Source organism: Apium graveolens, chromosome 6 (assembly GCF_009905375.1).
Source record: "Apium graveolens cultivar Ventura chromosome 6, ASM990537v1, whole genome shotgun sequence".
NCBI lineage: Eukaryota > Viridiplantae > Streptophyta > Magnoliopsida > Apiales > Apiaceae > Apium > Apium graveolens.
Genome location: NC_133652.1, coordinates 18,998,473 through 19,015,569, shown reverse-complemented (window position 1 = coordinate 19,015,569; position 17,097 = coordinate 18,998,473). Strand labels below are relative to the sequence as shown.

Here is a 17,097-nt window from a genome sequence, read left to right as displayed (position 1 = left end):
TTTCAATCTTGCAACTGGTGCAAATGTTTCATCATAGTCAATTCCCTCCTATTGAGAGTAGCCTTTTGCAACCAGTCTAGCTTTATTCCTTGTAATTATGTCGTCACTGTCAGTTTTGTTTCTGAACACCCATTTCGTACCAACAACTGATCTGTTCTTTGGTCTTGGCACAAGGGTCAAGACTTTATTTCTTTCAAATTCATTTAATTCTTCCTGCATTGATTGCACCCAATCAGCATCTTGAAAAGCTTCTTCAACTTTCTTTAGTTCAGTCTGAGAGAGAAAGGAATGATAGAGACATTCATTTGATGTTGTTGTTCTAGTTCTGACACCTGCTTCAGGATCTCCAATAATCAAGTCAGCTGTATGTGCTTTAGTCCACTTCCTTGCAGATGGAAGGTGATCTCTAGAACTGGATGCTCCCCCATAATCCATGATGTCTCCATCAACATTTTCTGATGCTCCCCCTGAAATTATGCTCTCTGAGTTGGATCCTTCAGAATTTGAGTTTCCAGAATTATTAGAACTTGGCTTATCAGAACTTGACGAGTCAGAACTTGAAGAGCATGTTCTAGGTTCTGATACTTCTTGAGATGTGGTTGAATCTCCAATATGCTCCCCCTGCACAGGTGCATCATCCTCTGGTGTAGTCACCATAGTTTCAATAACATCAGAGTTTAATCCATCAGAGTTTGTAGTATCAGGATATAGACTATCAAGATTTTACATTATCACAACTTAAAAGTTCATTCTCAAATCTTAGCTGATCATGATCTTTGAAATCTTCAAGTCTAGTAATCTTCCTATCATCAAATGAGACATTGATAGATTCCATGACAACTCTTGTTCTTAAATTGTAGACTCTGAAGGCTTTTGTGGAAAGTGGATATCCAACAAAAATTTTTTCATCAGCTTTTAAGTCAAATTTGGATAGCTGTTCAGGATGAGTCTTAAGAACAAAACACTTGCATCCAAATACATGAAAATACTTCAGATTTGGCTTCTTTTTCTTCACCATCTCATATGGTGTCTTTCCATGCTTGTTAATGAGTATTGCATTCTGAGTAAAACAAGCAGTCTGCACAGCTTCAGCCCAGAAATAGGTTGGTAGCTTTGCTTCATCAAGCATAGTTTGTGCAGCTTCAATGAGAGTTATATTCTTTCTTTCAACAACTCCATTTTGCTGTGGAGTTCCAGGAGCAGAAAATTCCTGCTTTATTCCATGGTCTTTGCAGAACTCTTCCATGATCAAATTCTTGAACTCAGTGCCATTATCACTCCTTATTATTTTCATAGAATCTTTGACCAATTTATCCAGCTATTTGACATGATCAATCAAGATAGATGAAGTCTCACTTTTTGTGTGCAAGAAATACACCCATGTGTATCTGGTGAACTCATCTACTATGACCATAGCATATTTCTTCTTTGCAATAGACATGACATTCACTGGACCAAATAGATCAACATGCAGCAGGTGATAAGGCTCAAGAATTGATGATTTAGTCTTGCTCTTGAAAGTAGATTTTCTTTGTTTTGCCTTTTGACAAGAGTCACAAAGGCCATCCGGAGCAAATACTGACTTTGGCAGTCCTCTCACAAGATCTTTCTTGACAAGCTCATTTATATTGTTGAAATTTAAATGAGAGAGTTTCTTGTGCCAATTCCAGCTTTCTTCAATTGATGATCTGCCTAGCAAATAGATTGCAGAACCATCAGAACTTGTTGAAAGCTTTGCTTCATAAATGTTACCATGTCTGTATCCTTTCAGAACAACTTTTCCTGTAGATTTGCTTACAACTGTGCAGTAGATTTAGCATAAGAGTTTATGTTAACATTTTTCGTATCAGAATTTACACTATCGGACTTTGAATCAGAACTTACACTGGAAGGAACAATGCTAACTTTCTTGAAAGAAGGTTTTATTTGATAATAATCATAGTACAGACTCTGATATTCCTTACAAGTATAAATGGAATGCCATAAACTACCACAGTGAAAACAAGCATTTTGTGGCTTATATCTAACAGACTGACTCTTAATCCTGACTTTGAAGGTAAGGAGTTTATTTTCTTATTCTTCCTGCAAAAAGAAGCCAGATGGTTAAAACTTCCACAGTTATGACACGTTTTTCTAGGAGCATCAGGAACAGGCTTATAATCATTGCTTTTATTCACACTTTCCTTTCCATTCATATTTTTCCTAGGTGATTTTACCTTGTTTGCATTCTTAACATCTTTCATCTTATACTTAAGCTGCTTTTTTGTCATTAAGCCTACGTTTACTTTAGTTGTCTTTTCCTGTTTTAGTTTGTCAGAAGTTAATTCCTTTTTAACATCTGATTTCTCAGTATCAGACTTGACAGCTACAAACTTAACAGGTTTTAACTTTGGCTTTTATTTAACAACTATAGGCTTAATATCTACAGCTCCTTTATCATTCTTATCATCTCCATAACCTAAGCCCTCTTTCCAGTTTTCACTACTTAACAAATTCTGAGTTGTTCTGCCAGAGTCAGTCCAAGTCCTGATAATCTCTTTTTCCTTTTCTAACTCAGCTTTTAGAGATTCATTCATTTTAAGTACTTCATCCCTAACATAGAAAGCATCATATTTATCTTTCTGAGTTTGATGGAACATGACTAACTCTTTTTCTAAATAATCATTCCTTTTTTTACAAGCAAGATTTTCAGAAGTTAATCTTTCACATGTTAAAGTTTGGTCTCTATAGCTAATGAACATGGTTTTAAGATATCTTCTTAACTCATTAATATCATCAGTATGAAAGGCATAAGTAGTTTGAGGTACCTTTAACTCAGCAGCTTCAGTATTGCTTTCAGCATTTGCCATATCAGAATTTGCCATCAATGCATAGTTCTCCTCGCTTTCAGAATCTGAAGTGTCTATCCAGTTTTTCTTCTTTGTGACAAGAGCCTTTCCTTTATCACTCTTCACTTTCTTGCAATCAGGAGATAGGTGGCCTTTTTCCCCACAGTTGTAGCATTTGGCATTTGTATAATCTCCTATGTCAGACTTTCCTCCTTTTCCTTCAGATTTTCTGAAATTCTTTTTATCAGAACTTGCACCTCTCTTGGAAAACTTCTTTCCCTTCCTGAACTTCCTGTATGCAATCTTCGTGATTCCTTTCACCATAAGAGCACATAGCTTCATCATCTCTTCATCATCATCCGTCTCAGGTAAGCTTTCAGTTTCTGAGTCATCATCACTATCAGAACTTGATGTCTCAGTATCAGACTTTGTGGAAAGAGCTTTACCCTTGTCTTTCCTTGAGGTAGATGCCTTGGGGGATTCTTCTCCAGCCTTAAGAGCAACTGTTCTTGACTTTCCTCCTTTCCTCTTGCTTCTTTGTTCCATCTCAAGTTCATGAGTCTTGAGCATCCCATAGATTTCATCAAGAGTTGTTTCATCAAGATTATAGTTGTCTCTTATAGTTGTTGCCTTCAAATCCCAGCTTTCAGGAAGAGCTAACAGGAATTTAAGGTTTGAATCTTCAAGATCATACTCCTTATCAACCAGTGACAAATCATTCAAGAGTTTGACAAATCTATCATATAAATCATTCAATGACTCATTAGCCTTTGAGTCAAAGTGTTCATACTCTTGAGTGAGTATTGTCTTCCTGTTCTTTTTAATCGAGTCAGTTCCCTGACACCTTGTTTTCAAGGCATCCCATATCTCCTTTGCAGTCTTGAAGTTAATTACCCTATTTGACATTACATTATCAATGGCACTATGCAGTAAGTTTCGTACCTTAGCATCCTTAGAAATTGAAGCGATATTTTCAGCAGTGTAGTCACTTTTCTCCTTTGGTACTGACTTTGCTGCTTCACCTGCAACTGCAACTGCGAGTTTGGTTGGTTTGTGAGGCCCTTCATTGATTCTGTCAAGATATTTTGGATCAGTTGCTTCCAGAAACATGGTAATCCTCACCTTCCATACGGGATATTCAGATGGCTTCAGAATGGGAACTTTAATAGTCTCGTATCGACTATAGACTTGTGTCTTTGGAGGTTCTTCAGTTTTGGTTGGCTTAGTTGGAGTTTCTACTTCAAACATGATTGTTTTTGGATCTTAAACTGTTTGTGTGTTAACAGATAGGCTCTGATACCACTTGTTAGGTCACACACACTGTAGGGGGGGTGAATACAGTGTATAGCACAATCAAATTGAATTCTAATAACACAAGTAACAGAAAACAACTTTATTCAAAGCAATAAACTTTGTTACAGTATGGAACTGTCCTCTCTCAGTGATGATCAAATATCACGAGAGCTGCTAGGGTTACAATGAATGATATTCTCGATTATGATAACACTTATAGTGTAAACCCTATGTCTGTGTTTATATAGTACACAGTTACAAGATCTTCTAATTGATATGGAATATAATTCTGCTTCCTAAAATATATCAATCAGATATCTTTTCTTCCAAGTTTTCTATTCTCAATAGAATTATTCTTCATAAATATCTCTTCTTATGTTCGTCTTGATCTTCTTTCCTTTCAATCAACCTTTTTCCTTATCTGAACATCTTCTTAAGTCCTGGTATTATCTCCTGATAAATATCTTCTGATATCTTAAGTTCTGACAACTTAAGTTCTGATATCTTAAGTACTGACTCCAGTATAAGTGCTGATTTCAAGTTAAGTACTGATCTTTCCTGCTAAGTAAGATCTGAAATAACTAAACATAAATCATATTAGCCATGACATCACAAATATATCTAACAAAGGACAATGCTTGAAGAATCAAAGTTACCAACATCTTTTTGGGCTGAAGCTGTGAAGCTACACTCAGAATATCTCTTTCGTTAATCAAACAAAGTGCATGACTCCCTACTAATTGTTCAAGAACAGGAAACCAACTCTAATTTTTCTTTATGTCTTTGGCTGCAAATGTTATATCTTGAAGAATTAAACTGATCAACATGGGAAATTTGGTGCTAAAGCAGATTAAGGAATTTTTGTTGGATATGCTATGGGAAAGGCATATAGAGTCTACAATCTAAGAACCAACATTGTTGTGGAATCAATACATGTTGTGTTTGATGATAAAAAGATTGAAGGACTGTAAGATGGAGATTTCCATGAAAGTCTCAAGTTTGATAATGTGGAGATGGTTAGTGATGATGAGAGTGATCAAGAAACAGTGACTAAGGATAATGCAGAAAAATCTACAACTAATGAAGCTCATAATTCAACATCTGTCGAGTTACAAAATGTTTCATCTGTCGGGAGATAATCTGCATTATCCGTCGGGAGACAATCAGCTTCATCCGTCGGAACACAAAGTGAATCATCCGTCGGAACATTAAGAGAAGTTGAAAGTCAGAATAGATCACCTATAGAAAGTTCCCTTTTTTTCAAATCAAAGATTCACAAACTCAGGGGGAGTTTCTCATAATCAAAACTCAGTCACACATCAAGACAACAATGAGGCCTCTTCATCTAGAGCCAATCTACCTCAACAAAGAAAATGGACAAGAGATCACCCTTATGAGCTAATTATTGGTGATGCATCTTCTAGAGTTCAGACAAGGAAAGCAACTCAAGAAGAATGTATGTATAGCAACTTCCTATCTAAGGAGGAACCAAAGAAGTTAGAAGAAGCTCTGTTGGATCCTGATTGAATTTTAGCTATGCAGGAAGAGCTAAACCAATTTAAAAGGAATAATGTATGGAAGTTGGTACCCATGCCTAAAGGAAAGAACTCAATAGACACCAAGTGGGTATTCAGAAACAAGATAAATGAAAATGGCATAGTTATAAGGAACAAAGCTAGATTGGTTGTTAAGGGCTATTTTCAACAAGAAGGAATTGATTTTGATGAGACCTTTGCTCATGTTGCAAGACTTGAAGCCATCAAAATTTTCCTAGCCTATGCAACTCATGCCAATTTCAAAGTCTATCAAATGGATGTCAAAAGTGCCTTTCTGAATGGAGATTTGGAGTAGGACGTCTATGTCAGTCAGCCTCCTGGTTTTGAGGATCCAAATTTTTCTGAACATGTATATTATCTTCTGAAAGCACTTTATGGATTGAAGCAAGCACCAAGATCCTGGTATGACACTTTGTTAAAGTTTCTTTTAGAGAATCACTTCACTAGAGGTACTGTTGACAAAACTTTATTCTTTAGAAATGTTAATGGCTCTAGCATACTTGTTCAAATTTATGTAGATGATATTATATTTGGCTCTACATATGAAAAACTTTGTAAAAAGTTTGCCAAATTAATGCAAAGTAAGTATGAAATGAGTATGATGTGATAACTAACTTACTTTCTTGGTTTACAAGTTAAGCAAGTTAGTGATGGAATATTCATTACTCAAACTAAATACATTTATGATCTTTTAAAGAAGTTTGAACTAATGGATTTCACATCTGCAAAAACTCCCATGACCACTGCAACTAAACTTGAATTAAACACTACTGAAAAGTCTGTGGATATTTCAAGTCATAATGGCATGGTTGGCTCACTTCTATACTTAACAGCTAGTAGGCCAGATATAATGTTTGCTACATGTCTCTGTGCTAGATTTCAGGATGATCCTAGAGAATCTCACTTAATAGTTATTAAGAGAATTTTCAGATATCTCAAGGGTACACCAAAACTTGGCATTTGGTACCCTAGAGATTCTGGTTTTGATCTAACTGGTTATTCAGATGCAGATTATGCAGATTGTAGAATTGATAGAAAAAGCACAACAGGACCCTGTCAATTTCTAGGAAACAAGCTAGTATCATGGTTCAGTAAAAAACAAAATTCAGTTTCTACTTCTACAGCAGAAGCTGAATATATTGTTGCTGGCAGTTGCTGTGCTCATATTTTGTGGATGAAAAACCAATTGCTAGACTATGGTCTGCAAGTGGAAAGAATTCCTAGTCTGCAAGTGGAAAGAATTCCTATTTTCTGTGATAACACAAGTGCAATTGCCATTATTGAGAATCCAGTACATCATTCAAGAACAAAGCACATAGACATTAAGTACCACTTAATTAAGGAACATGTAATCAAATGGTACTATGGAACTTCATTTTGTTCCAAGTGAAAAGCAGCTTGCAGATATATTTACCAAGTCACTTGATGAATCCACCTTTTCAAGGTTGGTAAGTGAGTTAGGTATGCTTAATTATTCTTGAATTATTTCAGATATTTTTGCAAGTTAAAATGCAGCAGAAATTTAATTGATTTCTCTGTTTTGGATGAAATTTTAGCTAAGTCAAAATTTACATCCCGACGGATGATCATTATCCATCGAGTCTGATCATCCGTCGGAATAGAATATCATAATAATAATAATAAAATCAATTACCTTTCTGGGATATTTTATTACACGGTGGATAAATTGTTTTACTCCCATCGGTCGACTTGTCCAAATCATAGCCGTTAATTTTCTAAACATCATCCATCGAGTTTACTTACAGTCTGTAAGTATATCACGACGGATGATTGATAGAATTTTGACAGTTTATTTTAATTTAAACGGCTATTTTGTGTTATTTTGATTGGTTCTTTATTACATTTGTCAGTTTATTTTTAAGAGAGTATAAAAGCAAAATTCATTTTCATTCTTTTCTTTTATCACTCTCAATTCAATTGCTCCAACTCCCTTTCTTCTCCAAAGCAAAAGTTCTCTCTGCAAATCTCTCATTCTCTAACAATGGCACCTGTAGTCAAAATCATGTCTCAATCTGGATATATCTATGAAAAGAATAACTTTGCAGCACTTGTGAATAAGGAGATTCCTCAGTCTAGAGACTTTCACAAGATGATGGATTTTTTGAAGAGCTGTAAACTCAGTTATGCTACACTAGAATCACCCACAATCTACTGTGAAGTTGTGGAGGAGATATGGACTATTGTCGTGTACAACTCTACTGTCATATAATTATTTCAATATTAAAAAAATTAAAATAGTAAATAGTGGTGATCTAAATTTGGATCAGTACTATTCAGTGGTCTAAATTTGGATAATTTTTTTATCCACAGTTGGAGTGATTTGGAGGCTGGAGCAACAATGTCTAACATTTTGATATCTGAATCATGGTTGGAGTTACAACTTTTTCAAGCATTATTATTATTATATTTTTTTGATAATTAATATATTGTCATATAGAATATTTAGAATAGTTCTATATTCATTATTCAACTTTTTGTACAAATAATCACAGTATGTAATCAGAAAAACGTGGGTTTGTCGAATCTTCCAATCAAATCAGGTTGACTGGAACAGTAAGTAATTTCAGCACTCAGATCTCTCTTTATAAACACGATGTAGATGTTGTCTTCTACCCATTGAATCTCCATTCCAAATATTCATAGCAAATTATTTTTATGGAGTACCAACTTCTAAATCAACTTCAACCCACACCACATATTACATGCAAAATAAAAGTTAAAATCTTAAGAAAGTGGATTCAGTATGTCTGTAATATCAACCATCCACGTAGCATCAACATAATTCTCATGGATGATAATGTAAGTTTCTACGAATCTAGAAAGTTTTCTATGTCAATTTTCTTAAAATTTCCTTACATATATTTAAGTACTTATTTGTTATTCCTGGAAAATCTCATGCATGCCAAAATCCCCTGTATTTTAGCGTCGCAATTCGACATTCATTTAGATGAAGGTGGAGTATATGAAATTTCAAATTTCTCTGTCAACAATTTCATTGGAAAGTATAAATGTCTGAATGATGACAAACATATTGTCTTCGCACATACAACAACGATTGTTGAGCTACCTGTTTTATATTTCTTCAATTATGAAGAGGTCTTCCAGTTCACTAATCTTGGGTCTATAGATGAGGCTAATTTTCAAGACCGACACTGTATTGGTAACGAATACTTTCTTTAATTTAAAAGTGAAATCTATGTTGTTATTGTTTGCTTAAATTTAATTTTACCTAATATTTCTTTTTTTAGATGTTATTGGAATAATAACTTCTAACTACAAACGGATCAAATGTATCACAAACTTATTTCGAGATGGTCATTTCGGACAACGTGTAAGAACTTAAACATGTTTAATTAACTGCATCACTCAAATATTCCAGGATGTATATTTTTTCATTTACATTCATGTTTTCCATAATGGGACATTATGCAGGAATAATGTGATTGTACGTTTTTGGGATCAATGTGCTATTTCATGTTTTGTCGAATTAAATAATGCAGCACTGTTGGGATTTAATCTAAAACATGTTTTTAGATAATAATATTTTTATTATGTTTTATTTATTTGGGTTACTGCCGAATCACGTAAACCAGGTTAATAGCAGGTAGAATAGGTTATTTGTTTGTTTCAGTAAAATCAGGAGGAGTTTTGAATAAGTGGGGATGTTGGAGTATTTGTAGGAAGTAGTTATTAGCTAGTGTTTCTCTTGCATTCAGTTTCTATCAGGGTATATATATCCTGCATGTACGTTCAATTTTAATTCACAACAAAGAGAACACAATATAGCAATTAAGTGCATTCCGGTTTGTAAATACAAGTGTTATTATCTTTATCTTAATTTCAACATGGTATCAGAGCTACCGATCTTTGGTGAGCTTGAGGTTGCGACAATTGCATAGCAAAGGGGCTGTGGAGTATAGTGAATGGTTTGATTGAGTAACTGGGCGTCAAAAAATTGCTGCGAATAAATAAAGAAATGGAAGACAACATATGGTAGTGCTGCTAGAGATTCATGAAGAATGTGTATCAAGGCGTAAAAAAAATACATATTTATTTTGAGTTATTGGTGATTATGTGCACCATGATGAAAAGTGGAGAGAAGGGCTCTAATGGTGATGGGAAGTACATCACTGGTCAATAGGAGAGAAGTGCTCCTTGAAGAAAAGTGGAGAGAAGGGCTCCAATGGTGATGGGAAGTATATCACTGGTCAATAAGAAAGAAGTGCTCCTTGAAGAAATTAGGGAGACAAGTGCTCGTTGAAGAAATTGTGAAGAGAAGTAATCAACAACAATGGTGGTGGTGATGACAAGTACATCACAGGGAAGAAAAATTGTGAATTAAGAGGGAGTGTTGGAAATAATAATTCAAAATTATTTGAATTGTTTTTTGGATTAATTTTGATGAGGTTTTTAGAAATAGTGTTTGAATAATTATTAGATAATGTATTATTTGAAATTCTAGATTAGATGTTAGTGGGAGATGTTAGTGGGATAGGGTTAACTATTTGTTAGGTATTTTTGTTAAATGTGTAGTCAATATAAAGAAGGCTTACATAGTATTTTAATGTATGGCATCTGATAATAAAATTATGTTTTGTTTTAGTTTACTCTTTTAGAATACTTTTTATCAGTTATCATTCATTTATAAAAATTCAACAAGCACTACAAACTGTTCAACCTGTGGTAATTATAATTTCTAGCTGCGGAATGATAATCCCTCTGTCCCTAGAGCTGGAAATTCGTGTTTCGTTTAGTATTCGTGTACTTTAGGATAAATACATATCCGTCACTTATCATTTTGTGTTAGTTTCGTGTACATTTCGTGTATAAAAAATTAATTAATTATTTAATTAATTAATATATAAAATTTTATATAGTTGGATATAATTTTACATATATTAAATATATATTTATATATATATGTTAAATATATATATATATGAATATTATGTATATATACATATAATATTAAAGTAATATGTATATTTATATAAATGAATATATAAATATTAAAAAAATTATTAATAAATTTATTATTTCGTGTACTTTCGTGTCGTGCCGTGTATCTAAGGTAAACACATATCTGTACCCGTTTAGATTCTGTATTCTTTCGTGTCGTGTACTTTCGTGTTCGTGTACCAAAAAGTTGAACACATATCCAAATATATCGTGTCGTTCTCGTGTCATTTTATTGTGTCGTATACCAAATTGTCATCTCTATCTGTCCTATTGAATTCTTTACGTCACTTTTTGGCACGCGTTTGAATATTTATTTAAATTATAACTCCATTATATTTTTTAATTTTTTCTTTCTGCATAAAATTTTATGTTTAAACTTGTATTCAAATAAAAAAATAAAAATATATTACGAAACTATATTTTATAGAGGCCTTGAAATACATGTAAATAATAAACGTAGAAAAAATGAAGGAAGTACTTAACAAATTCAATGGAGAAGCAACAATACATGATTCGTCATCCATAAGGTTTTTCATCAACAAAAATAATCCAATAGTTCAGACTCTAAGCGTAAATCCAACAGTGATCCAAAATTCCAAATTTGGGGCAGATTACCCCAAATTCTATTACAACAATGATCCAAATGATGATCCAAATTTGGATCACTTGATTTAATATAAAATAATTGTTTTGTTATTAGTAGTTTATGAGATTTTAAATTTATTTTTGATTACTTAATTATATAATTAATAGCAGAATATAATTAATAGTTAACAAAATTTATTTTTAAAAATAAAACTTAAAATAATGAGAAAATATAATTTCATTAAAATTTAAAAAGAAAAAATAAATAGGCACATATTGCACTTAGAGATGTATTAATTGAGCATTTGTGGGAAGAATATATTAATTCGGAAAATTAATGTGTATCAATGATATTTTGTATGTTAATTGTTGCAATAAATATACCATTGTAACACATTATAAGTTTGGAACAAATATAGATTCAAAAACATAAAAGAGGTAGAAATTTACTTATCCTCCATTTGTTTTCTTCCTTTCAAAAACTTTAATTACTATTCTCTCCGTGTATATGTGAGATTTTTCAGAGTGTTTCTCTCATATCGATTGCAGATTGTGAGAGGCTGTTAAAGCATTATGGCAACGGAGAACAATATTGATGAGCTGATGTCTGGGCTAGATATAACAAATGAAGAGAATGAAGAGTTAGTTTTGGATGAGGAGGTGGATAATTGTGAGAATAGATTTGAATTATGCCTGGTGGGGAAATTTCTCACGGAGAAATATCTGAATGTACGTGTAATGAAGTCAAAGATGGCTGATATCTGGAAGTCTGCTATGGGGATAAATATTAAGATGTTGACGCCGGGTCTGTTTTTGTTTCAATTTTATCACAAAGATCATATGCAGTGGATGATGAGCAATGGTCCTTGGACTTTCGAAAATGCAACGCTTGTGACTAACGTGATTCCAACTGGGGGTGATCCAACGAAGGTGCCTCTTAATGAAGTTGAGTTTTGGATTCAGTTATACGACCTTCCTGGTGGATATATGGCAGAGTCAATAGGGAGGCAGCTGGGGAATTTCTTTGGGTCATTTGTAACGTATGATTTAAGTAATAATGCAAGTATATGGAGAGAATATATGCGCATCAAAATAAAGGTGGATGTGAGAGCTCCATTGAAAAGGAAGAAGAAGATATGTAAGAAAGAGATAAGTCTGAGTTTATTGTGAATTGTAAGTATGAGAATCTTGGCGATTTCTGTTTTGTATGTGGTATGTTGACACATACATAAAGGTTTTGTAAGAAGAAATTTGAAGGAGGAACAGATGGGAAAACTCGTGAATGGGGAAGTTGGCTCCGTGCACCACCAAGGAGGCTGGCGACGCAAGGGCGGAGTAAGTGGTTGCGTGATGAGGGTGATGCAAGTTGGGGCGGGAGAAACGGAAAGGAGGATAATCAGGAATTTCAAAATCAAGGATTAGCAAGGAATACGGGAGTACAGCAACAAAATGGAACTGAGTTTGTTGGGGGAGCAAATTTTAAGGGATATACTAATAAATATCTGAATATTAGTAATATTGGGGAGGGAAATAAATTTTCAAAAAATGTTAATGGGCAGGGTCAGGAGGAGTTGGATGGGCTTGAACTGGAAGAGAGGAAACGTAAAAGGATTGGGCTAAGTGAAAGAATGGATATTGAGGGAATTTCTAATACAACATAAATGGACTTTGCACTTTCTAATGTTGATTGCACAGACTCCTCTCCTATTTTTTTGGCTATGCTTGCGAGGCAAGCTAGCCAGCCGCAATGAGTTGTCTAAGTTGGAACTGTAGGGGGTTGGGGAACCCTCGTACAGTTCGAGGTCTGAACGATCTTGTAAGAGATCGTAAACCCGATGTTCTGTTTTTAAGTGAAACGATTTCAGATGCTGGTAGGATAAAGAGTTTACGTATGAAGCTTGGGTTTGCTCAGGATTTTTCTGTTGATCGTATAGGCAGAAGTGGTGGTCTAGCTATTTTTTGGAAGAGTCATGTTGACTGTAGTATAACTGGGTATTCACAAAATCACATCGATATTATTTTTAATGAGAATAATGTAGCTAGTTGGAGACTTACGTTCTATTATGGTTATCCAGAACGTTCAAGGCGTAGAGAAGCGTGGAATATGATCTGTAGATTAGCAAAGATTTCTAATATCCCATGGTGCATAATGGGTGACTTTAATGATCTTCTATATAGTGTAGATAAAAAAGGAAATCATCCACATCCTGTGGCTCTTATGAAGGGTTTTCGAAATGCTTTGGAGGAAAGTTTGTTGACAGAATTGGAGTTAAGTGGCGGGTCTTATACGTGGGAGAAAAGTAGGGGAACTGATGATTGGGTTCAAGAACGATTGGACAGGGCATTTGCTATGATGCAATGGTGGTCAAAATTTCCCTTATGTAAGTTAAGTGTTGTTTCGACATCTGTCTCAGACCATGATCTGATTCAACTTGATTTACTTGAATTTTCAATTCCTAAAAGAGCTTTTAGATTCAAATTCGAGAACAAATGGCTTAAGGAGCCGAGTTTTATCAAGGATGTTGCTGGGCATTGGGAGAACATTTCGCATTCTCACTTATTGCCTAAGCTTATGTCTGTGTCGAGATATATGGAGAAGTGGGGGCGGAATTTTTTTAACAAGTTTAAGGAGAAAGTAAAGCATCATAAGGCACTTATGGATTCTCTAAAGGATAATACTGATGACTATGGAGTGCGACAATTTCTGATGGAAAGAGATAAGTTAAATGAGATTCTGTTACATGAGGAGATTTATTGAAAACAGAGAGCAAAGTTGTTCTGGCTTAAAGAAGGAGACGAAAATATGAAGTTCTTTCATGCGTATGCATCTGCAAGAAAGAAGACTAATCATATTAGTTTTCTAATGACAGACGAAGGCAATCGAGTGGAAAAGGCAGATGAGATGGGTGGTGTAATTCTCAAATATTTTAGTGAGGTTTTTGCTGCTCCTGGAAGGATACGTTCGAATGTGGATGTTGCTAGTCCGAGAATGGTATCTTATGAGCAGAATATGAGACTAACGGAGGGGGTGTCATTGGAGGAATTTACAACAGCTGCTCATTAAATGCATCCTGACAGAGCATCCGACCCCGACGGATTGAATCCAGCATTTTATCAGAACTTTTGGAAGGTTATGGGAAAAGAGGTGTTTCACTGCTATAAAGATTGGCTAAGAGGTAATTCTTTTCCTGCTGATCTTAATCATACAAATGTGGTTTTGGTCCCGAAGAAAGAAAATGCGTGTCATATGAAGGATTTGCGTCCAATAGCTCTATGTAATGTTTTATATAAGATTATGGCTAAAGTGTTAGCGAATAGGTTGAAAGAAGTTTTGCCATGTCTCATTTCAGAAAAGCAATCAACGTTTATTCCGGGTAGAAGTATTACAGACAACGTCGTAGTAGCTTTTGAGATTGTTAATCGTCTGAAAAGGAGTAGGGGGTAAGGATGGTGAAGTTGCTCTAAAATTGGATATAAGCAAAGCTTATGATAGGGTGGATTGGAGATATTTGAAGAGTAGAATGCAATCTCTTGGTTTTTACAATAAGTGGATAGATTGGATAATGAGGTGTGTAACTACAGTGTCTTATGACGTTTGTTATAATGGTCTGACTGTAGGCCCTATAACTCCTAAGAGAGGTCTCCGTCAAGGAGATCCTCTATCACCGTACTTATTCTTATTCTGTGTAGAAGGTTTGTCCAACTTGTTAGATAATGCATCTGAGGAAGGGAGGATTCATGGATGTAGAATCAGTCAAACTGCACTGGAGGTGTCCCATCTTTTGTTTGCTGATGACAGCTTTATATTTTTTAAAGCTTCTTATGAGGAAGTTATTCATGTTAAAGGCATTCTGGAGATGTATGCAGAGATGTCAGGCCAAGCTATTAACTACCAGAAGTCAGGGGTGATTTACAGTTCTAATGTGAGATTGGATAAGCAATTGCAACTCTCTTCGGTGCTAGGTGTTCATAATGACATCTCTAATAGTCATTACCTAGGTTTGCCTTCATTGGTTGGGAGGTCGAAAAAACAGGTGTTTGGCTATTTAAAGGAAAGGGTTTATAAGCGAGTTCAAGGTTGGAAGGCTAAACCCATCTCTAGAGCGGGAAAATCAATTCTTATTAAGAATGTGGCTCAGTCAGTTCCATCATACTGCATCTCATGTTTTTTATTACCTAAAACGCTTTCACAAGAGATTGAACGCCTTTTCAATGGTTACTGGTGGAATTCGGGATCAAACCAAAGTAAAGGTGTAAAATGGTTGGGATGGGAGGGTATGAGTATGTCGAAAAGTCAAGGAGGATTGGGGTTTAAAAGCCTATATGGTTTCAATGTAGTATTGTTAGGAAAACATATTTGGAGATGCATTGAGCAGCCTGATATGTTGGTGTCCCGAGTGCTGAAGGCTAGATATTTCCAAGATGCTCACATTTTAGATGATGTAAAGGGTCAAGGAGGCAGTTTCATATGGGCAGGCCTGTGGCAAGAAAAAGAAATTTTAAAAGGTGGATTCAGATGGGTGGTAGGCGATGGGCAAAGCATCGTGGCAACTAAAAATCCTTGGCTGGCGTTAAAGAAGGATTTCAAGGTGGAGAATCTTCAACGATATGAAGGAAGAGGAGAAACTGTGTCTGAGTTATTTCATTCAGGTACTAAAGTCTGGGACTCAGAAAAGGTGCATGAGTTGTTCAACATAGATGATGCAAAAGCTATTCTGGCAACGTTTGTGCCTCAACGATTAGTTGGTGATAGAATAGTGTGGTCGAAGTCGATTGATGGAATATATAATGTGAAGACTGGTTGCCACTTTTGGTATGATCAATTTGTTGGAGACTCGCATTGTACTCGATCTGCAGGCTGGAACAAGATGTGGAGATTGCCTTTACCTCATAAAATAAAGATTTTCTTGTGGCGGTTTTGTCGTAATAATATACCTGTTAGGAATTACCTTCGACATAAAGGGGTCCATGTCCCTATTATATGTCCCATGTGCAATAGTGATGTTAATCATCTTCTTCATGTATTCTTTGACTGTAACTTTGCAAAAAGCTGTTGGAATGTTGTTGGTCTGGAGTATGATATGGCGGAGGTATTTTCTGCTCCGGAATGGCTGTTGAATAGGTTGGAAATATCAAGTCAGGCAGAAGCAGTTAAAATTGCTACGGTCTTGTGGCGGATATGGTTTTGGCAAAATAAGAGAGTTTGGGAAGGAACAGTGATTAACTCAGCAATAGCAATGGAGATGAGCTGCAGGAATATGCAGGAATGGAGGAAGGCTAAGGAGAGGTCAAAGAGTGCAATTGGGGTGAGTAATGGGATTAGTCAGCGTAGTATGCATAAATGGAGACCGCCAGAGCAAGGTACGTGGAAAGTAAATGTTGATGCTTCAGTGTTTCCTCAAGCTGAGCAGTTCACAGTAGGCATGGTGATTCGTGATTATACTGGAGCATTTGTGGAGGCTAAAGTACTAGCTTTGCCATGTCCTGCAACGGTTCTTGAGGCTGAAAGCATTGGGGTTAAAGAGGCTCTAACTTGGGTTATGCAGCGTGGCTATTGTAAGGTAGCTCTGGAAACTGATTCTTTTCATACAGTCAAGGCGTTGTCGAGCAGCAACAAATATCTCCTGGAGGTTGGTCATGTAATTGAGCAATGTAGGTTGCTGTTGAATGAGGCTCCTGGTTTTTTAGTTAGTCATCTTCGTAAGCAAGGTACCAAGGTAGCTCATGTTTTAGCTAGAAAACCTTGTGTAACCAATTGCTTTCATGTTTTTACGTCTCCTCCTACTGATATGTTGGAGACCTTATTGAATGATTCTTCCAATGAATGATAAAGTATTTAGTTTCAAAAAAAAATT

General features: G+C 35.3%; 1 protein-coding gene across 1 annotated transcript; it reads left to right on the top strand.

Annotated features, from left to right (window-relative positions):
• The first annotated feature begins 12,989 nt into the window (after positions 1-12,989).
• Positions 12,990-14,000, top strand: LOC141664715 (uncharacterized). The gene has a single exon (XM_074470669.1). The coding sequence runs from the start codon at positions 12,990-12,992 to the stop codon at positions 13,998-14,000; it is 1,011 nt and encodes a 336-aa protein (XP_074326770.1).
• The last annotated feature ends 3,097 nt before the right edge of the window (positions 14,001-17,097 follow it).

Excerpts from the sequence above, each read along its gene's own strand:
- LOC141664715 (XM_074470669.1), top strand. The coding sequence starts at position 12,990 with ATGAGTTGTCTAAGTTGGAACTGTAGGGGGTTGGGGAACCCTCGTACA.